This window comes from Crocodylus porosus, unplaced genomic scaffold (assembly GCF_001723895.1).
Source record: "Crocodylus porosus isolate Cpor-Errol unplaced genomic scaffold, CroPor_comp1, whole genome shotgun sequence".
In the NCBI taxonomy this organism is placed as follows: Eukaryota; Metazoa; Chordata; order Crocodylia; family Crocodylidae; genus Crocodylus; species Crocodylus porosus.
Window position 1 is genome coordinate 37417974 of NW_017728886.1, and position 23397 is coordinate 37441370.

The 23397-nt window shown below is 42.1% G+C and overlaps 1 protein-coding gene across 1 annotated transcript in view; it reads left to right on the forward strand.

Moving 5' to 3' along the window:
- Window positions 1-23397, forward strand: part of ITGA8 (integrin subunit alpha 8) — a 160834-nt gene that overhangs the window by 107625 nt on the left and 29812 nt on the right. The window contains exons 24-25 of the mRNA XM_019532605.1: window positions 4112-4270; window positions 21269-21394. Coding sequence (XP_019388150.1) covers window positions 4112-4270; window positions 21269-21394 — 285 coding nt within the window. The remainder of the gene's footprint in view (window positions 1-4111; window positions 4271-21268; window positions 21395-23397) is intronic.

Sequence of the window (23397 nt, forward strand, 5' to 3'; positions counted from 1 at the left end):
TCACTTTACTAGCTGCAGCATCTCATTACGGGCTCATGTTCATCTTGTGGTCAATGATGACCCCCAAGTCTCTTTCTTCTGTAGTGCTAGCCAGCGTAATACTGCCGAGCCTATAAGGGTGCTGCAGGTTTTTCCTTCCAAGGTGCAGAACCTTGTATTTTTCGGTGTTAAACACCATCAGGTTCTCATCCGCCCATTTGCTGAGCCTGTCCGGGTCAGCCTGGATCACCCTCCTGTCCTCAGGTGGGGACGCTTTACCCCAAAGTTTGGTGTCATCGATGAACTTGGCCAGTCCATTTCTGACTCCACTGTCCACAATTATTAATGAAGATGTTGAACAATATGGGTCTGACTTCTGTCAATAACCACCCTCTGCGTCCAACCACAGAGCTAACTTCCCAGCCAGTGGATTGTGGTGGACCCAAGGCCACAGTTGGCCAGTTTCTCTGAGAGGTGATCGTGGGATACCAAATCGAAGCCTTTTTTGAAGTTGAGATACATGACATCAATCTCTTCTGCATTGTCCAGGTGATAGGACACCTGGTTGTAAAAGGAAATGACATTGGTCAAGCAAGACCTACCCGCAACAAACCCATGCTGGCTATCCCTCAGGACATTTGCGTCAGCCAGTCCATTAAGGATGGCCTCTTTAATAAATTTTTTGTAAGATCTTCCCCGGGAAAGAGGTCAGGCTGATTGGCCTGTAGTTTGCCAGATCCACTTTCCTCCCTTTCTTGAAGATAGGCACGACGTTGGCCTTCTTCCAGTCTTTGGGCACTACACCAGAGTGCCAGGAGTTCTCAAAGATCCATGCCAGAGTCTGGGCTATGATGCTTGCCAGCTCCTTGAGTACCCTGGGGTGTAGATTGTCAGAGCTGGCTGACTTGAAGGTATCCAGCTTCTCAAGGTGTTCCTTCACGAGGCCTTTCTTTTTTGCACCAGGATGTCTGCTAGATCCCTAGATGCAGGGGTTTGCGGGGAACTGCACCTCAAGCTGTGGACAAGCCAAACTCATGCCATGGGTGACACTGCGTGTATTAAGGTGCAGCGGGGTGACAGCTGCAGGGGTGGTGGCCCCTGCTGTGACACCTGCCAGCTGTTGAGATGAGTGCAGGGGGGTTCTGAGGCCCTGCACCCCTAGCTGCTGCCCCATAGCTTGTGCCAAGGCTATGCCTGTCTTGGGGCAGCTGATTGTATTGATTCTTTCCTCTCCTTAGCCTGGTTTTGTAGGTGCTAATTGATGCTCCTTGAGTTGTGATGTAGTAGCTAGGTCCTGTGTATATTGAGCTGCTCCCTGAGTCCCTGGTCCCTGAGTGAATCATGATTGATTGATTGGTAACTGGTAACACAGCAGCTTAGCAGCCAGGCCTAAGGTAGTGTCTCCTCTCCCCGCCCAAGACAGACACAGTCAGTCCCACAAGCACCCATGTCACAAGTTTTGCTTGTCTGCAGCTTGAGGGGCAGCTCCCCCAAAACCCCTGCACCGATCTTCTTGAAACTTGGCAGGCTTTGTGGCCTCAGTAAGAGCCACCACCCCTGCAGTTTTGACCTTCCTGTGTTGTAGCGCCTAGATGTGACAGGAGTTTTGCTTTCAAGTATTTGGAGTACAGTTCCTCCCAAACCCCATGCACTGATCTTATTGATGCTTGGCAGGCTTCATCCTTTCTGCAGAGACTACCACACCTAAAAATTTCATCCACAATGGACAAAAAACAACAAAGTTATAGCTGTTTTATTGTTTCCCCATTATACCCTGTGGCTGGGTCTCCAAGGTGGCTCCGAAGCTTTTCGGAAGCTCCGAACCGCTTTGGGAAACCCAGCGAGGCAGCGCTTCAACCCAGATGTGCTGCTTCAAAGCATCCAAAGCTTCTCCAGATCCGAAGCTCTGTTTGAAGCCTCACACAGCCCTATGCAGCAGGAAGGGGGGAGTGCCCAGTGGACCCTGGCCTGGATCCATGCTGGTAGGACAGGGAGTGGACAATTAAACACCACTCTGGCCAGTTCAGTCTGAGCTACTGCCTGGGCTGGCCGTGCCCCTCCAGCACAGCTTTCCTGCAGTGATAGGCACACTCTAGCACCCCCCAGCACCTGGCCTGAGCAACTGTAGCCATGTGCCTGCATTTCCTCAGTCCAGAGGGAATGTCTATGCACTTCCAAATTGGTTCAGCCTAGGCAGGTTAGGCTAACCTGGAAAGATTGAATCAGGCTGTGGCTTTTTTAATATCTGTCCCTAGCCTTAATGAAAATATCCTAAATCAGTCCTGGAATAAGCGGGCACAGCTCCTTTTAGTTTTCACAGGAGAGAAAGGAATTGACATATATACTCATATCCAAGACAAGGTTCCCGCTCCATTCAACATGGGGAAGATTGCCCCTCTTGTATTTGAGAATAAGCTGAGGGGCAAGGGCAGACTCTGCCCAAAACATTGCCCACCCCTGCATGCTGTCACAAGTTGGTGGCAGCAGGGTGGCGTGCCAGGCAGACTGTGGAACCTGCCTGCACACCTGCAAGGTGCTTTGCGCCGTTCCAACTCTCAGCTAGACTGTATCTTATGCCTCTGTGTTTCTAGGACGTCTATTATAATTCTGAACAGCTGGCTGGGACCAGCCTCTGAAATCCAGGACTGTCCCAGGACAACGGTCACCCTTTCTATAAACAATGGTAAACTAAGTTGCCTTTAAAATTGAATGGCAGAAATCACAGCAACTTGAAATTAAACAGTCTCTTGTCCACTCCCCCATTAAATGATTTGTAGCTTCTAAAAATAAAAACTTCATAAGTAGATTTCATTTTGTTTAATATTCTGAAGCATACACCTTTCCTGCATGTGTTTTTACTTGTGAAGATTCACTGATTAAAAGCGAGGGAGTTCAGCTTAGACTGAACTACTTTGAATGAATTATATAGGATACAGCCTATCTTTGGAATTTGATGGATGACCATTGTTCTTGGGGGTGAAACAGAGTACTTCACATGTGTTTACAATTCACAAGCCAGTAGTCAGGAAAAGCTAGACAATAAAATTTAAACAAAATTATACTTAAACTGAATTAAAAGTGATCAGACTATGAAAAGTAAAACATTACAGTCCAATTACCCAGCTTGATAGATTTCTACAACTATAATAAACATATTCCCATCACAGCCTTTTTGGCCTCTGCTCCAGCAGTGCATTTTTACACACATGCAAATTTAAGGGCACCTGAGTTGTTCCACTGAATAAAGAATCTCCATAGACTGTTTATTCATAATCAAAGAATTTACTGGAAAGAGCTAATGTTGAAAGTCTGTTTCATTTGGTTCCAGTTATATTTCAGAAACCAACATTATGTTTGCCTCATAAAAATCTTATGCTTTATTAAAATAAATAAATAAATATGGATACTGCCAGTAACTCACCTGGCCGCCTGCCCTGCTCTTCACACCTCTCACATGACCAAACAGAATATCATTCTCAAACTTTTGCCTTAGCGTATGCTAAAGTTAAAATAACGAGGTAATAGACTCTGGGCCTATACTTTTTAAACTCCTTACCTGAATTTTATCAAACTTCCCAAAAAAATCTCTCTCCTACAATGAGCTATGATTGGAGATTTCAGGAATACAACGGTTTGTTTTTTAGGAATAGCTGATATGAGGAAAACTAACTTTTTATTAACAAGAAACTAGCTTAAACCTAAACCTGAAATGTGATTAAATTCTGGCATCGATGCAACAACTATCAATTTCTAGTAACTCAACTGAAGTCCATTTTATATAGTTGTAAATGAAAAGCAACTATACTGCTGTATTGCTACCTGCTCATTTTCTAGGTAATTTCAGACCTTTGTTTCAGATTAGAAAAATACAAGTGGGAAACCCATGAAATAGTTTTACTTATTGACTGGGCCCTAGCATGTCCACTGGCCTACTTTGTCACCTTAAGCAAGTCATTTTACTTCTCCAATCTCATTCTGTAAAATTAAAATAATATTTACCATTATGGTTTGATGCTTTGGGAAAGACCTCAAAGTAACATCAAGTAATGTATAAGGTCTGGGTAGCTGTGGTTTCTTTTCTCAACCTTGACAAATAGTGTTTTGTTTTTTTTTTTGGTTATTTGTTTGACAGTTGCACAATATAGGACCTGGTGCCATCAATGATACCCTTCTCCATGTTGGTTGGCCTGTGTCCAGTCGGGAGGAATTTCTTCTTTACATTCTCCATATTCAGACACATGGACCATTGCAGTGTCAAACAAGTTCTGCTATCAATGAATTGCAAATAAAGGTAGTATGCTTGCTACTGTTTCTAGGTTGGTGTACATATTGGTAGTCAGATTTCTTTTGACTGCCACCTTCCACTTAGCAGTTTTCACAGAACTGTTCAGAACAATACCCAGGTAATTTTCCTGGGAAACATGGGAAAACATGTTATAGTTAGTTTACAATGTGTGGAATCTGACCAGCTGTGTACTATGGTGTGTGTAAAACTTCTATGAAAAGAATCTGGTTTCCATTGTAGCATTGCAGAGCAGAGCATTAGAGATGAGATTCCCTTTCTGAAATGGAATTTTGTTTTCTTTTGAAGAGGCCATTTTGTTATAGTTGTAAATAGATAACGCAAGACTTTGTAGCACTCATAGTACCCTGAAAATCCATATACCCTAAAGATTACCTTAATTTGCAAATGCCTTCTGTATACCAGTAAGCCATACATCCACAAGTGACATAAATAGAATTAAAAATGTAACTCCTAAGGGAAAGACTTACACATATCCACATGTACCAAAGCTCTTTACTTCAGCTCTTTCACACAGATTGTTAATACAAAATCAAAGTCGTTGTTTATGTAATGCACATTTCACTTCCTGATAAAACTCTGGGTAAATCTTATTACATGCACTTGGACTGATTTTTGTGACTGTAGTACATGGTCTTACTATTTTATCATAGTGTTAACTACAGAAGTATAATAACTCTGCCCCATTTTTATATTATTTGCTAAGTGTTGTTTTTTTGATTCTCTAAAATTTTTCTCTGGTTTCAGAAACCATTTTCATTCTTGCTTCTTTCTTATCTAGTTCTAAAAGTATTTGCATGCTTTTAACAGCATATATTTGAGAATCAAGTAAAATGATCCATCAGAAAATGTCTAGTTAATCAGTAGATGCCCCTTTTCTGTAAATTAATTTAAATTGCTGTTGAATGCAGATACAGAACGACAACTGCACTGTAGAGACTAGAGCCTAATTTCATTTGCACTCATTTCAGACCATGTAGCATCATGTAACTGATACTTACATAGCTAAGTATATTATAATTGCAACCCAACCAAACCTTGCTAGCCATAGAGAAATATGCAAGTAGAATGATCAGATCTTTGCTTCAAAGAGTTTACTGCAGAGAGAGAGAAAATTAAGTAAGGTGGAAAAAACATCTAAGATAAATTGCTCAGGATAATGAATTTATTATTCACTGAAAAAAATTCCCACATCTATATCCAGTTTCTTAAAAATATTTCTAAACTAACATTTTTTGTTCCTTCTCTCCCTTTTCTTCCCCCACCCCCTACTGGGGAAACCGGAGGATGTGGTGTACCTTAATTTTAGCAAGGCTTTTGATACGATCTCCCACAATATTCTCCCAGGAAAGCTAAGGAAGTATGGGCTGGATGAATGACTGTAAGGTGGATTGGCTGGAGCATTGGGCTCAGAGAGTAATAATCAGTGGCTTGATATTTAGTTGGCAGCCAATATCAAGTGGAGTGCCCCAGGGGTTGGTCTTGGGGCCGATTTTGTTCAATGTATTCATCAACAACCTGGAAGATGGCATAGAGTTCACCCTTGGTAAGTTTGCAGATGACACCAAGCTGAGGGGAGTAGTAGATACGCTGGAGGGCAGGGCTAGGATTCAGAGTGACCTGGACAAATTGGAGGATTGGGCCAAAAGAAATCTCACAAGGTTCAACAAGGACAAGTGCAAAGTCCTGCACTTAGGATGAAACAATCCCATGCACCAGTATAGGCTGGGGGCTAATCATTTGGGCAGCAGCTCTGCAGAAAAGGACCTGGGGATTATAGTGGACAAGAAGCTGAATATGAGCCAACAGTGTGCCCTTGTTGCAAAGAAGGCTAACAGTATACTGGGCTGCATTGGTAGGAGTGTTGCCAGCAGGTCAGGGGAAGTGATTATTCCCCTCTATTCAATCTTGGTGAGGCTATATCTGGAGTATTGTGTTCAGTTCTGGGCATCCCACTACAGAAAAGTTGTGGACAAATTGGAGAGAGTCCAGTGGAGGGCAACAGAAATTGTGAGGGGGTTGGGGGACATGACTTCTGAGGAAAGACTGAGGGAACTGGGCTTATTTAGACTAGAGAAGAGGTAACTGAGAGGGGATTTAATAGCAACCTTGAACTACTTGAAGAGGGGTTTGAAAGAGGATGGAGCTAAACTGTTCTGAGTGGTGGCAGATGATAACAAGGAGCAATGATCTCAAGCTGCAGCAAGAGTGGTTTAAGTTGGATACTAGGAAAAAAATTCCCACTAGGAAAGTGGTGAAGCACTGGAACAAGTTACCTAGAGAGGTGGTGGAATCTCCATCCTTGGAGGTTTTTAAGGTCTGGCTTGACAGAGCTCTGGCTGGAATGATCTAGTTGGAGATTGTCCTGCTTTGAGCAGGGGGTTAGACTAAATGACCTCCTAAGGTCTCTTGCAACCCTAACTTTCTGTGAGTCTACACCTCCCACCTTCGAAATAACTTATGGGTAGAATTGCATGCCATCATTACGATTTGTCTAAATGTGCTACCTGTTGTCTCCTAATGTTGGTAAGATTACCTGTACATTTGGGTACATACTTAGATACCTAGAATACTAGTAGTTTGATATTTTCATCAGATTGATCAGACTGGCTATCATGGCTTCTTCATCCCCTGGATGCTTCTTAAAATTGTTGAACAACAAATTTTCTGTAATCAAAATCTATGCTCTGTCTTTGGGAACATGGTGACCAGGATGCTATTCAGCTGCCAGTTGAGAGCTCTTGTCTGTACTCTTCTTGGTATTAACAACAAGGATATGCAGAAAAGAGAGGAATCTGCATTTAGGCTACTTTATCTGGTATCAGGGGGCCAGTTGCATAACAAATATCACTTCTGTCAGCACCCTAGGAGGCTGAATTGATTACTCTTGATGTTTATTAAAACATTTTTATATCCTCCAGTGAAAGATAGTGTGGAGTATTAACTTCATATAAATAAGGTTGTTGGTGTTGTTATCTGTTCTGATGAAGGCACATATCCAAACCTTACAGTCTTATAAGTTGTTCCAGTTAGAAAGGCAAATTAACAAGTGATTCAGTCCCTTCTTGTTTATTTGAAAAGAATGTACAAAATTCTTTTTTGTTTTTGTTTTTGTGAACTCAAAAGGACAAATCAGGTATTCTATCCTTACGAACGTCACTCTCTGACCCCCTGGCCCAAAAGCTCTTAGGTTTTCTCACTATGCTTGTTCAGGTAGTGCTGGTACTTCCTTTCCTCTCTTTTGCTTTTCTGTGCATTTCAAGTTGAGTAGTCTCTCATCCTCATGTGCCTCTCCCCAAAACAATGATCTGCAAAGCCCTTCCATCTAATGCATTCAGATTCCTGAGCAGCCTTGCATTTGTTTTTGTTTGGGGTGCTTAAGTATCTTTCACAGCTATATTAAATAAAGCATGGTACATAAATCTACCAGCCCAAATCCAGCCTATTCCCACATTATACATTATGATCAAAAGTTTCTTTCTTGGGAATGAAAAAACTCTAAGACTGCAGTCTTTTCTTATTATCCTTTATTATTCCCTTTTCACGCCCGAAGTCTGGAACTGTTTAGCAGAACAGAATCAAACTTCTGTATCATGCATAAAGTATAAAGGAAAAATAATGGTCTCCTGACACAAAACGTTACAGAAGGTGTCTTCTGTGCTTTGTTATGTTGACTGTATGTAGTAATGATTACATCATTTCTTTTTCTTATTAAATTTCTCAGTCTTTAGTCGTTTCTTAGACAGTATTTATTTAGTTTTTGGATTACATTGTTTATGGACATGCCCTGCCTAGATAATACACAACACATTGCACATGATTTTATTGGAGTTATTAGCAATTATTGGGGCATTATAAATAATTACATTGCTTAACATTCATCAGTTTCATTTAGCATAAGTAGTAGATTTTCTGGTGAAACAGTTTTTTTATCACAAAATGGCAATTTGTCAAAAACGGTAAATTCCAGTAGAGAGCTTTCATTAGGAAGATTTTAAAAATCCAAAATGGATTAGAGGCAGGGAAGAAGAGACAAACCCTTTAGGATAGCTGTTAGTTCAGACAGTTAACTGGTGTGTTGGAGACCCAGGTTCAATCCTTTTCTCTAAATCACACAAAGCAGAGACTACAGGTAGTATCTTCCAGATACTAAGCCAGTACCCTAATCGTGATAACATGCAACAAAGGCATGATGATTCTGTGGAGGCTTTCAGGTTTAAAGGCATGAAAGACTTGAGTTCATTTCCCTGCTTCACCAGAGACTTTTCATGTGATCTTGAATGAACCCTTTTGTCTCTTTGTCCTTCTGATCTCCATCTGCAAAATGGTGATGAATTAGTAATTCCATAACTTGCAGGGTGGTTCTGAGCATAAATGCTTTAGACATCGTGACATACAAAAAACTAGAACTCTTGTTTCCAAACACGACTACCAAGTACACCCTTAGGCATTGTGAAGCACTCAAATCTGTATTGATGGTGGGGTCATACAAGTACCTTAGATAGCAAGTCTGTCTATCTCTCTCTTCTTCTGTATTTCTTATCCAGTAAGTATTTAATTTATTTAAGGTTATTTAAGAGAGATGAAGACAGTCCCACACAGAACAACTGTAATAATCTAGTAATTATAGGATTCTCCAGGGATGCAGATACCCAGGTTCAAATCCTTGTTCTGAATCACATCCCATGGTGGGTTATTGGTTAGTGTGTGGTGAAGATTTGTTTTTTAAGCTCATTTTAAAAAAAAAAAAAGGAATTACAGGTCTCAATTTTGTCCCAGTGCAGAACAAGGAGAATTGAAGGGACTCTTGAATAGGGAGAGTTGGGGGAATCATGCTCACCTTCAATTACTTATATTGATACAGGAAATGAACATAGGGTAAATCTTAGGTTTGTCATTGTCTAGTATATTTAAGGTGCAATGTATAATGTTCTTTTTTTTAACATTGTATATTACATGTTAAGCCCAACATTATCTAAGAAGATAAACTTTAACATCATAGGAGTTGCTTTAAAAGTCCATATTTTGTAGCGGCCTTCAAGCACTTAGAATTACATTTAAACTTTGTTAATACATCCAGTTTATCAAGTAACAGATTAGCATTTAAACATGCATCTAATCCTCTAGGGTGTACATTAAGCCATATTTTTGTATTCCTTGAGTGCTCCCTTAGTTTGAGTCAATGTCCACAGAGGAGAATCTTGTGTTCTTTTCTTTTCTTCCTTTCAGTCTCTTACAGTTCCTTCTCATAGAACTTGCACTTTCCTTCACTATTCAAAGAAATTTTTCAAACATTTTGATTTGGAGGCAGGAAAAGATTCTTTGTCATTAAATTCCAAGAACTTCTACTAGATTTCTAAGTAAGCATCTTTATTTTTATTTTCCCCCCTTTCTTTGCCACAGAACACTGATTTGATAGGACAAGTTTTCCATTACTAAAACTTCCCAAACTTTTTAAAAACAGTCAGTGATTTTAAGATTGCCGTTCTCTTCCAGCTTTTTGCAAATGTAATTCTTGCAGCCCATAGAAAATGAGTGATCAGTTCCGTGTTACTTATGTTACAAAGCTTTCAGAAAGATTCAGAATTTTTTTTTTAATATTTCAACAAATATACATTGTTTCTGAGTATCATACAAGACTGAATTTCTGAGCATAGAATTAGATGGAATATGACAAACTAATGGGACTTCTCATGTATTATGCCTGATGAAAGGATTCACACAGTGTGTTGTTAAGTCATAAAAGCTTTCCCTTTGTCAGAAGTAGGAATGGGCCTATTGGTATAATCTATCACTGGTTTCATATTACATTGAAATGCTTTTTTAATTATCTCAGGGTAGAAACAGACATTGCCTTTCTGCCACCATAAAAAGTGTTATGATGGCACAAAGGCCAAACAAACAGATGTCCACCCTCCTTGTCACACCACAAATAGTGTCTGTGATGGAAGTGGTATCAATGTGTGCCTCTATTTAGCAGCAGACATCTGTTTACTTCATGATGTGAGAGCATGGGCAGTCTGGAGCTGCCAACACTCTCTAGTTGCCTCAGGCAGGTACTCCTCAGTGGCCCAAGATTGTGTACACTAGGAATTCCTAGGCAGAATTTAGTCCCATCCAGCCCTGGGAGCACCTACCTAACTTTCCTCACTTACAGAGATGCACCCCTGAGATCTCTGAGTGTGTCTCAGTAGACAAGGAAAGTTGGGTTTTCCTTGCTTACTGGTGCTTACCTTGGCAAGCAGGGAAAGACAGAGTTTTCCCACTTACTAAGATGCATCCTCAAGATCTCCGGGGTGAGCCTAGGTAAGCAGGGAAGGTCAGGGCTTGTTGGGAAAGCTTGGGGGAATTCCATGGGTATGCAGGACTGGGCCCCTCAAGCCCCAGGAAAACATACTACCTGTTGTGCGGCAGAACTGAATCAGCTGTCCCAGGACACATCCCAACAGTTGATCTGCTTCATTTGGTACAGTCATTTTTACCCTCAGTGACACTAACAAGAAAAGGCTAACTGGTTTTCCATTCTTCATTGTTGCTAATTTGTGTCTAAGCTGTTTTCCTTTCTACTGACCTCGTTCTTTCCTCATAGGACAGCAGCAATAGAATTTAGGGAAAATTCACACAGATGAGGGCCTAGTAGCATCCTTTCCACTAAAGCATTGTTGCAACATTTTCTGGAAGCATATATTTAGATATCCTTGTTTGTGATGGCAGATACCCCAAAAGTAGCTGGGTTTGGCTCAGTGTCAAAAGATTTAGCAAACCACATTTCTACATTTTATATCATCAGAAATAAGGTATCAAATTAATTAAGCATAACTGATTCCAGGCACTTCTTAAAATAAACAGCACTTCTTGAATTTAGCTAGTAGTCTGTTAAACATCTTGTGGAAAAAATGGAGTTCTAAATGCATGTACTTTCATACATTCTCTGCAGGTCAATAGGGATTTGAGACTCTATAATGTAATGAATGGATATATATAGGCCTAGCCTACACTGGAGGCTAGTAATCAATGGGCGCATCTACACAAGATGCTTAATGCATGGAAGACTAATTCCACTGTGTATTAGCATGGCAGACAAAGCCCAAGTTAATGCACTGATGCACAATAGATTTAGTTTAACGCACAGTAACATCACCAAAAAAAGTTTATCTGTGTTAATGCACGGTACTGCCAATTAACGGTGCATTAAGTTAGTACGTGTCATTGCAGATACTGAAGTTAATGTGTGGTAATTGTGTCGCATTAATGAATGTGTAGATGCAACAGTGTAGCTACATCAAGCTTCCAGTTTAGAGAGATGAAAGTGTTATAAACCCAGATTTTTACTGATTAAAGAACTGACAAAAACAGGCTGCATGTTTTCACTAAATTTTGACATTGCATTGTTTGGGATTCAGGTTTGTATTGTTTTTGTTTCCTCTTACAGAAAGGGAGTGAGGGGAAGGAAAAGGAAGTAGAGAGGAAACAGAACTGACTGCAGAAATTCCTGCTTTTCATAAAGCCTAGTAAATTTTGCCACAATTTTTTTAACTATAAAAATGTTCATGTAGGTAGGAAAGCCATTATGAGATGCATGTTGATGAGGAAATGCTCTCACAGTCTGGAGCAGAGGTTCTCAAACTGTGGTCCGTGGACCACCACATGATCTCCATTCAGGTAGTCCACAGAAAGGTTGCAGCACAATCGAGAATATCTGTACTTGTAAGCTAAGACTACTGATATTAAAATATGAGTTGTATGCTTTGATTTATATATCAAAAAGTTCATTATGTGGTCTGCTGAGACCCTCAGCAGTTTTCAAGTGGTCCATGAAAAAAAGTTTGAGAACCACTGGTCTAACAGTTTACCCATGGGCAGTTAATCTTGGTTCAAACCATGAGCAAATCCTGTTTTTTAGCAACCATGAACTAGTATGAACTAGTGCCTTAACCTACTGCAGTTAAACTGATATCTGGCCTGCAATGGCTGACATGCCCAGTGTGGATAAAACCTATTTATGCTTCAGCTTCAGTCAGACCATCACAGTAATGCTGCATGCCCCAAAAGCAGTAGAGCTTCTCTTAAGTAACTCTTCAAGGTGATTAGGAGTGAAGGGCTGATCGGGCAGAAGTGCTTCTTTTTGCTTTTTTAAGCTAACCAACCCAAGACCTACTGGCATGTGATATACAAAGAGAAATGAAATATCCCTCTCCCCTCCTAGCCACTGGGTTCAACAGGAATTCTTAATTGTAATTTTCACTTGCAAATTAAGCTGGGAGTAGTATACTCAGAAAGAATAGTGTTACAGCTCTTAGTGACATTTGCAGAGGATATGTGTGTGTGCGTGTGTGTGTATTTTTTACTCTTATTTTTTTTCCATTTCCTTTTCCCCGTGCCCTCTTGTACTGTGATATTTATATCTGTTGCATCAATGAGACTAGCCAGGAATATGTTGTCATATCTGAGTCTTGAATTTAATGATGAATAGTGTTAAAGTAAACATCATTCTTGCATGGTTTTGATTGCAGCACACAGGAAGGAACGTGTTAAAAGGAAAATAATGTAGTTTCTTTATATATGCAATCTGATGATTAAGGTAAAGATTTCCAAATGAATCTAAGGTTATTATGTGCCTGACTTGCATGCCAAAGTTTCATTGACTTCAGTGAATTTGGGCATGTAACCCTGTTAGGCTACTTTGAAATACCTAGCCTAATATGACTTGGACTTTTCAGTTTCAAATATTTATTCTTAGTGCTGTATCCTTCTGCTTCACTGAATCTGTTTTGTCTTTACAAAGGTTTTCTTAATTTTTTCTTTATTTTTTCTCATTGGTTGGAAAACCACATGGTTTCAGCAATTTTTCTTTACTGCTTCTGGTGGGGGGGTTTTGTAAAAAGAAAGTACTTTAAATTACCTCGAATCTATGAGATCCCTTTTTTTCTTTTCCCTCCTTCCTCTCTGAAAAGTAATCCATTGTAAGCATTTAATCTCCATTTCCTCTTACCATCCAAATCCCTTTTCAAGTGTGACTTTGAAGCAGCAATCTTATTCTTAATTCATAATATGACATTTAATTTCTTCCGTTCTGTGGATCTCTTCTCAGAAACCTTTATTTTTTCCACCAAGCACAGAAGTTCAGCTGTTAGTATTTCATTTCAGGTTTTCTTTTTATGGTGAATATTCTGCATGGAAAACAATTCTGAAAGGCAGATGATTAAAAATTATTCTGAGGGGCCTGTACATGCAAATGCACCAAAGGGGCAAGCATGCAACTGGGAAAGAAATATACAGTACTTTTGAATAGAAATATTTCAAAATAAATTAGAACATAAAGTATTGCCTGGAAAGAAAGAGTCAGTCTACTTTTCAGATGAGGTTTTAAATAGGGGAGGAGGAGACTGGGGGGCAGGGGAGCTTTGGAGTTCAGAAATTCTGTTTCAGATGACAGCGCTTCAGAGGAGGAAGCATTTACACACCAGCAAGGGTGACTGTGTTGAGGGAAGCAGAAAGTCTGGGATAGATAAATGTAGAAACTGAGATGAGGCATAGATGAGGAGTAAGTGTATGAAGTGTTGTAGAAACATTGGATCACATCCAGTCTCACTGGCGCAGGAAGGAAAAACTGTATCTCTAACCTAACCTTGTGAGCCAGTGCGGAGATTCAGTCTCCAAGAAAATGTCCCTACTTCTCCTGTCCTGATGGATTTCTGTCTGTTCAGACAGAGCCTATACCCTTAATTTCCAGTGGAAGATACACAAATTATGGGTACAGAAGGGAGACTGGGAAGCAGGATTTACCATAGTATTACTGGCAGTGCCTGAAAAAAGTATGGTTGTGGTTCATGTAAAAAGATGATTAGCAATATGACCTATGAAGACCTGGAAGCTAAGCAGACTTTAATGTTAAATTTTTTAACCTATGCATAAGTACCACATTTACTCGAATATAAGATGAGGGTTTTTTTTTCCTTAATCAGCATTGAGGAAAAAGCTCCTTATCTGACATTTGCATCTAAGGAAACCTCATTAAACACACTGTCTATCACTAAACTGCTGCCAAAAGCAGCATGTGCTCAGTGATATAGTATTTAAGTTCATGCAGCCCCAACTTTAGACTTTCTGTTGCTGTCTTTGATATTTTAACTGCTTTCACCTTCTCTGTTTTCTTTTCTCTCCACTTTTCCACCTTTATCCACTCTTCCTCCATCTCCAAACCTTTGTTTCCACTCTTCATTTCTCTTTCCACTTCCTGGTTGTCAGCCACCACTGTCACTGGTTTGGGCTTTGGGTTTTTTCCTGCCATCCTGGTGCTCCGTAGATCTCTTTCTTTGCCCTTAAGGTATTGATCAGGCTCTCTGATAATCACTTGATCTTAGCTAAAAAGCTGAGATTCTGATGGGAACCTACCACAAGTATAGGTTAGTGCAGCCTACTGCACACAGTCCTTCTCAGCACTGACTGTTTCAAGTCATGGTGAGCCACTACATTGCATAATTTCACTTTCCTCTTCACTCCCACAGCTGAGCTGTGCCTTTCCCATTTCCAATGATTCCTGTTTTTTCACCAGTCTTAAATGTCTGGAAAACATCACCAGCCAGGGCCCCCAACAGTTCATCCAGAATCCCTGTGTCACTAAGCCTGTCTCATATCATCAGAATGGCCCCACCTATTATGAGGTGGAGCGGAAGCAGGTTGCCTTGTGCCTCATCGGCATATACATTTTTGGAGGATCACAGGACTCATGACAAGAACATCTAGTTCTACTTATGAGGAGGGGCTAATTGGCACATGGGTCCTTTGTGGGGTGATGTGTGGAGCACACACCTATACTGAGCAGTGCTGAGCTGTGGGATCGTTATAGCTTGAAACACTGTTGATTCTGCTGGGGCCCAGCCCAATGAACTGTATGGTAAATCATGATCCTTTTAGTTTTGGACTAATATAATTTATAGTATTTGTAAGTAGGCACAAAATGCTGCTCCACCTGCTGCGTTAAAGTTTATGAAGCACCTTGCCAAAGCTAGCAGCATTTTCAAAACAGGTAAATTGCATCAATTCTGGATGAACTAAAGTCTATGGGTACCATAGTAATTTGCCTATATTGAAATTATTACAGGCATGTTTATTTCAAAGTTAATAGGTGCATCTACCTCCACTTGTGAGGTCTGCTCCCTATTGGGGTCTCTGGTATGCCAGCTGGAGGAGCTCCAGGCCACAGTCCAGAGACTGTGCACCATCAGGGACTGTGAACAAGAGATCGATTCCTACTGCCAGGCCCTTCTCCCCCAGGAGGAGGAGGGTAGTGGTTTCCCTCCAGGACAAGGGAGGACTCAGGGACCTCCCATTTTGTCCAGCCCAGGGGTTGGACCAAGGTGGCCAAGGGCCCCAAGGCCCACCACACCAAGGTCCCTGCCCTGCTGGAGCTCTGAAACAGGTATGAACCTCTTGCAGCCCCAGCTGAGCCTACTAAGTTGCCAGCTCCTGCAGGCAACACATGCTGTACTGTAGCTACCACCACCACTCTCCCCAAGACGAAACATGAAGTGTTTGTTGTGGGAGACTCCATCCTGAGGGGGACTGAGGGGACAATCTGTCACCCTGACCGCTTAACCCGGGAAGTGTGTTGCTTCCTGGGAGCCTGAATCCTAGATGTTGCGGAGAAGATCCCTAAACTCCTGCAGCCCACTGACCACTACCCTATGCTCCTTATCCATGTGGGCACCAATGACACAGCTCAGAGCACTCCCAGCTGGGTCATGAAGTGCTACAGGGATTTGGGAGCAGGGCTGAAGGGTCTGGGGGCTCAGGTGGTGTTTTCTTCAATCCTCCCAGTCTTGAGCTATGGGCCGAGGAGGGAGAGGAGGATCCATGTAGTTAACCAAAGACTGCGATGCTGGTGTTATCGGGAAGGCTTTGGCTTCCATGACCACAGTCTGCTCTTTGGTGAGAAAGGCAGTGAGCTGCTGAGAAGGGATGGCCTCCACCTCTCTCTGCTGGGGAGGAGGCTTTTCTCAGCCAGACTGGCTGATCTGCTCCACCAGGCTTTAAACTAAGCCTGCCACAGGACAGGGGGACTACCACCACTGCTGGCCCGCTGAGCAACCCCTGCAAAGCCATCAGGCCAAGGCACTTAAGGGACCCCACCCCTGCCCCAGTCCTGGAACTATCTGTAGGCAAGGCAAGAGCCCCCAAGGGGACACTTGCCTACCTGTACACAAATGCCAGGAGCTTGGGGAATAAACAAGAGGAACTTGTCCTCCTACTTAACACAAAGAGATATGATGTCATAGGGATAACAGAGACCTGGTGGGACTCCACCCATGACTGGACCATGGGTATATACCCTGTACAGGAGAGATAGAGGGAACAAAAGGGGTGGGGGTGTAGCTCTCTATGTTAAGGAGAGCTACGTGTCCCTGCAAGCTGATATTGGAGACCAGGGTAGATGACTGGAGACCCCCTGGGTTAAAATCCATGGGGAACATGGATTGTACTACAGACCTCCCACCCAAAGTAAAGAGCTTGACCAGGAGTTTGCTAGGGAATTGTCTGAGGCCGCATACTCCAGGTCGATGGTTGTCATGGGAGACTTTAACTACCCAGACATCTCATGGGAAGAGTACTCAGCTAAATCTGAGCGGTCACAAAGCTTCCTCTCATGCATGGATGACCTCTATCTGACATAAGAAGTCTACGGGCCAATGAGAGGTAAAGCGCTGCTCGACCTGGTACTGGCAACTGGACGACCTAATCAGTGACCTAATGATCGAAGGGAAGCTGGGTGACAGCAAACATGAGCTGATCACCTTCACCATCTGCCGTAAAGCTGGCAAGTCAGTCAGCAATATAGAAGTCCTTAACTTCAGGAAAGCTGACTTTGATAAGTTTAGGAAATCTTGTTGCTTAGGCCCTAAAGGACCATGACCTCAAGGGAGGGGAGTTCAGGAAGAGTGGTTGCTCCTCAAGGAAGCGATTGTAGATGCACAAGCTAAGGCTATTCCATCTCAGAGGAAAGGCAGCAAAAGGGCACAGCACCCCCCTTGCCTCAGCAAGGAACTAGCGGACCTCCTGCGTCTAAAAAGAAAGGCCTACAAAGAATGGAGGATGGGATCCACCTCCAAGGAGGAATATTCCGCACTGGTCTGGACCTGCAGGGAGCGAACCAGGAAAGCCAAGGCTGCGACAGAACTCCAACTGGCTACTAGGATCAAGGATAATAAAAAGTTCTTTTTTAGATATGTGGGGAGCTGGAGGAAAAGCAAGGGCAACACTGGACCCCTGCTAAACCAAATAGGACAACTGATGACCAACATCCAGGAAAAAGCCAACCTACTAAATGGGTACTTTGCATTGGTCATTCACCAGTCCCACGGGACATCTCTGCCCATCACAGGACACGGAGGCCCAAGTGAGGAAGACTCCTTTCCCTCCATCAGTGCTGACCTCATGAAGGCACACCTTGAGAGGCTGGAAACCTTCCAGTCAGCCGGCCCTGACAATCTGTACCTCAGGGTACTGAAGGAGCTGGCTAGCATCATAGCTTAGCCCCTGGCATGGATCTTTAAGAACTCCTGGTGCTCTGGTGAAGTGCCCGGAGACTGGAAGAAAGCCAATGTGGTGCCTATCTTCAAGAAAATGAGGAAAGTGGATCTGGCAAACTGCAGGCCCATCAGCCTGACCTCTATCCTGGGGAAGGTCTTGGAAAGGATTATCAGAGAGGCCATTCTTAATGGACTGGCCGATGGCAACATCCTAAGGGATAGTCAGCACAGGTTTGTTGCGGGTAGATCTTGCTTGACCAATCTCATTTTCTTTTATGAGCAGGTGACCTATCACCTGGACAAGGGAGAGGAGATTGATGTTGTATATCTTGACTTTAAGAAAGCCTTCGATCTAGTATCCCATGATCACTTTTTGGCAAAACTGCCCAACAGCAACCTCAGGTCCACTACGATCTGCTGACTGAGGAATTGGCTCCACAGTCAGACCCAGAGGGTGGTGGTTGAAGGAAGTCACTCATCATGGTGCCATGTGACCAGCTGGGTCTCTCAAGGCTCTGTCTTTGAACCGGCATTGTTCAGCATCTTCATTAATGATGTGGACATTGGAGTCAGAAGCAGACTGGCCAAGTTCACTGATGATACCAAACTTTGGGGTAAAGCACCCACACCTGAGGACAGGAGGGTGATCCCGGCTGACCTTGACAGGCTCGGGAAATGGGTGGACAAGAACCTGATGGTGTTTAACACTGAAAAATGCAAGGTTCTCCACCTTAGAAGGAAAAACCTGCAGCATCCATATAGGCTCGGCAGTGCTATGCTTGCTAGCACTACGAATGAAAGGGACTTAGGGGTTATCATTGACCACAGGATGAACATGAGCCTTCAATGTGATGCTGCAGCTAGTAAAGCGAGCAAAACGCTGGCTTGCATCCATAGATGCTTCTCAAGCAAATCCCAGAACATCATTCTCCCGTTGTACTCGGCCTCGGTGAGGCCACAGCTGGAGTACTGCATCCAGTTTTGGGCCCCACAATTCAAAAAGGATGTGGAGAAGCTTGAGAGAGTGCAGAAAAGAGCCACACACATGATCAGAGGTCAGCAAAACAGATCTTACGATGACAGGCTGAGAGCTATGGGACTCTTCAGCCTGGAAAAGCACAGGCTCAGGGGTGATCTGATGGCCACCTATAAGTTTATCAGGGGTGTCCACCAAGATCTGGGGGAACGTTTGTTCACCAGAGTGCCCCAAGAGATAACAAGGTTGAATGGCTATAAACTCCTGCAAGACCATTTCAGGCTGGACATAAGGAAGAATTTCTTTACTGTCTGTGTCCTCAAAGTCTGGAATAGCCTGACAACAGAGGTGGTTCAAGCACCTACTTTGAACACCTTCAAGAGAAAATTGGATGTTTATCTTGCTGGGATCCTATGATCCCTGCTGACTTCCTGCCTCTTGGGAGGGGGCTGGACTCAATGATCTTCCAAGATCCCTTCCAGCCCTAATTTTCTGTGAAATCTATGAAATGTATACACGATGTTTTCTGTGGAGCTGTCTAATTAGCTCTGCCACCTGATCCCCCAATTTATTTTCCCTGCTGTAGCAGTGGGAAGGGGACAAATTCAAGGCAAACCTCCAATAATTAGATTCTGTACCTGGAAAATAGTAACAAATTTATAAATTTTCCAGGTATAGAATCTAATTATTGTGGGGGGTCATCTTGTATTTGAGTAAATATGATGTATGCTTCATAACTTCTCATTTTACATTGGTGTTATAACATAGTGAATGTTATTTTGTCCTTCAGAAACATTTTCTCTTGGTCTCTGTGAAGGGTTCAAAGCTTCATCCTGTTGTTTATCAATCTATTTGGTGTTTGAAAATATATGAAGATTGTTGCATGTGAACAAAGGGCACTTGTGAATTTTTCATGATCTATCCCATAATCTCATCTTTTTTAAAATTAGAATACCAGCTATTAAGATGGTCACTCAAGCATTCTAAGGGACAGAATAGATGCATTTAATACCAGATATGTGGTAGGGGTACACCAATAGAGATTTTTGGGGTTGATAATGGTAGCCAATTTTTAAGGAGGCATATCAGCTGATACCAATCCGAATTCGGATATGCAGCTCTTCAGCTTGAAGAGCTGTGTCCAGCTGGTAAGTCTGGTGTGGTGGAAGGGGAGGGAAGTGGTATGGGGGGACAGATCAAGGCCCCTGCGCTGAGGGAGGGACTGGGGTTGGGGCAGGTGCTAACCAGCCGGGGTGGGGAGGATCATGGAACAGAGCTGCAAGCTACTCATCCGGGGGGTGCGGAGAGGGGCATGTGTCCCCCAAATCTGCATGGTGTGAGGTAGGCTACAGCTGTGGGCTGGAGCTGGGGCGGGCATGGGACAGAGGTACAGCTTGTCAGCAGGGTGTGGGAAGGAAGGTGGGGCAGCTCCTGCTGTTGTGCACGGTCATCCAAGAGGGCATGGGAGGTGTGCCCCCGGATCTGCCCAGCTGGGAAGAGCCCAGCCCACCCTGCCCTGCCCTGCCCTGCCCAGATCTGGGAGCACACCCAAGACAGACACAAAATTTTTCTGACAGTCACAAACATTTATATTAGGGAATTTGTTTAAATATAAATTCTAGTGCTATGCCTTTAGTTTAAAGGAACTAATAGGATAAAGTTGTGTGGTTTGTTTTCTAATCTGAGAACTTTGATAAATTGTATTCGGCTTATTCAGGTGAATTCCTGTTGAGATCATATCACAAGTTCCTCATATATTTCATTGTAGGTTGATGTGAAAAGAATGTGCTAATTTAGAGAATAATTCATCTTTCCTTCCTTAGAAATTAGGATCCTATACACTTCAATTCCCTAAGGAAAGGAAAAGGAAGAAGCTATGAATGTCTTCTGTATAATCTAAAGACAAGCCCACCAGCAATAAAAACAGGCTTTGGTTCTGAGATTTTTCTCTCTCTAATTCTTTATTTACAAATATTCCTATACAGTTTTTTGAAGTTAGAATTTGAGTGTGTTGAAGGATTTTTGTTGCAGAAATTAATTCTTTAGAAATCAACAGAAGTGATGATAACAGAATGCAGATTTGGTACTGGTAAAATCATTAAACCCAAGGGCAAGATTCTGATCTCATCTGATGACCAGATTTCAATGGAATTACTTTAATTTGCATTATAACACAGATCAGAATCTGGCCCCAGGAGTCTAACAAAAGGGGGAAAATAGTTCAGTAATGACATTCACTCCAGTAAAGAATGAAAAGTGAAAAAAAATGTTATGTAGTGCAATTTCTATCACTGGACAGCGTCCTGCTGTGCTGTTACTAATCATTCTGCTGGCTGAAGAGAACAGTATCTGTTTTCATGGCTGTGCTGTTAAATAGGAAAAACAAAGTCATTCTAAAGTTCAGAACCCTTGAGAAGAAAACATATCTGTTAGAGTCATTGTATGGTGCATTGTTACAATTCACCGTCTTTCTCTTGGCAGTTTGCTATTCAAGAAGACACCCCTGAACTCACTGCTTTTCTGCGCAACTCCACTATTCCTCATTATATCAGGAGGAGAGATATTAAAGTAGCGGAACCTCAAAGGAAGAGCTCTTCAAAAATACTGGTGAGATAATTGAAATGTCTAATGCTGGGACTCTATACACAAGTGTGACCATTGGCTTGGTCATGTGATTTTCACAGGCTTTTATCCTTGTATTGTTTCAAGTGACAGGAGACTTTAACTCTAAAGTAGCTCACCCTTAAATAGTATGTGCTAAAAATAACTGCTGTACCCACAAGTACTGCCAAGTATGTTTGCTCATTTCATTAAATACTTGATACATGTCCAGGTTTCTAGGAATGCTAAGTATATTTTTCCTTGAAGTATAACAAGCAAGGAAAAATGTTGCTGGTATAATTAATAAGGTTTTTTGAGCATTCATGGGCTATTGGATAACAAATTCCAGGGGTCTAAAACATTGGCAACAGCAAAGATGTCTCAGCTAGTCTAGTAGAAAATTTCTGAGCATTTCCAGTCTCAATGTCTTCTGGAACATGAACATTTAAACTATAATATGTCTTTGGTCTGTGTTTTCCTACATTTCCCTCATCTCAGAGTCTTCAAGCATCATAATTACCAGTTCCTCTTGCCTGGAGGTTGTAGTTCTAAATCAGTGACCCTGAGGTCAACAGCTGGGATTCTTGTAATGTCCATCATTTCCATTTATTTTTATGGACCTAAGACAAAGTTTCTTTCATGCTGTCCAGCATCTTAAGTTATTCAGTGTCAGCATGTGCTTGAGTTAAGGTTTAGTATTGCCAGAACTTATCAGGAAAGAACTAACTCAAATCAACGTTTTGTACTGTAGTAGAATACATATATTTACAGTATTTCTGAAAATAATGTGTTACTGTTTTCAAAATGGAAAAAAAATCCAGTATTTGAAAGTAATAAATAACATAATTTTATTAAAAATAGCCTCACAGATTAACACTTTTCAAACAGTTGTGGTTCTTGAGTCCTACCTAATTCTTTCCTTGACCTCATACATTAGAAAGAATTTTATTCCAGCAAGACAGGGGAAAGACCCTAGGTTTTGGAAGACATACAGTTTAGCACCATAAAACTGTTGCTCTGATTTTCAGTAATACCTTAAGCACCAGCTATCTTTCTCACTAATTAGTCTCTTACGTTGCCAGTGTAGAAATAACTGCAATAACTGAATGAGTAACCAAATTCATAGGTATGTACAGTATCTACATGTTGTTACTTAGTAAGAACCAGAGGGTTTTGAGCAGCTGGATCCAGCCAGAGAGTATTTGGCTGAGTACATATGAACATAACATTGCCATACTGGATCAGACAACCTAGTCTATCTGACAGTGGCCTAAACAACCTCCATCAAAAGGTGGTTTTAAAAACCTTGCAACAAGCACACATGAGGTATGAAGGGGGATGGTACAATATTTAGGTAAAATGGGTGTAGAAAAGTCAGCCAGTATATTGTTTTGCTCATTGATACTGATCATTTTTCATAATTCCATGTCACCTCTATGTTTACTATTGGTCAAAAAATCTTTCCATCATTATAGCTTTTGACAACAAACTGGGCTTTGACATGATACAAATCAGTGGCGACACGTAGCGCATGCACGGGGTGCACATGCATCCCCTGAGAGTGCGGGTGCACCCCCTTTCAGGCCATGCTCCTTGTTTAGGCGATGGGCAGGGGGCAGGCGGGAAAGCTGGTGCGAGCACCAGCTGCGGAGCGGGGCTGCCAGCAAAAGCGTCCATGCTGTTTCTGGAAGTAACCGTTAGGGGCACAGCTGCTTTTTGGTGACTGAGATCGGCTGCCAGCGACCTTCCCACCCTGTTAGTGAGACCAGCTGTCGGGTAACGCCCCCCCCCACCCCGGTCAGCATGATCGCGCCCCCTGGGTGGCTGACTGGCATCAGGCACTCAAGAGGCACCAGTCGCATATGATACAAATATTGTCCATTCCACATAGAATTTAAGTTTTTCATCGCAAAAGTGAAAATTTGTTGAACAAAACTTAACATTTCCATTTTTTAGTTAAAGAAACCCAAAACCTTGATTAGAAAAGAGATTTTAATTTTTGTCTAAAA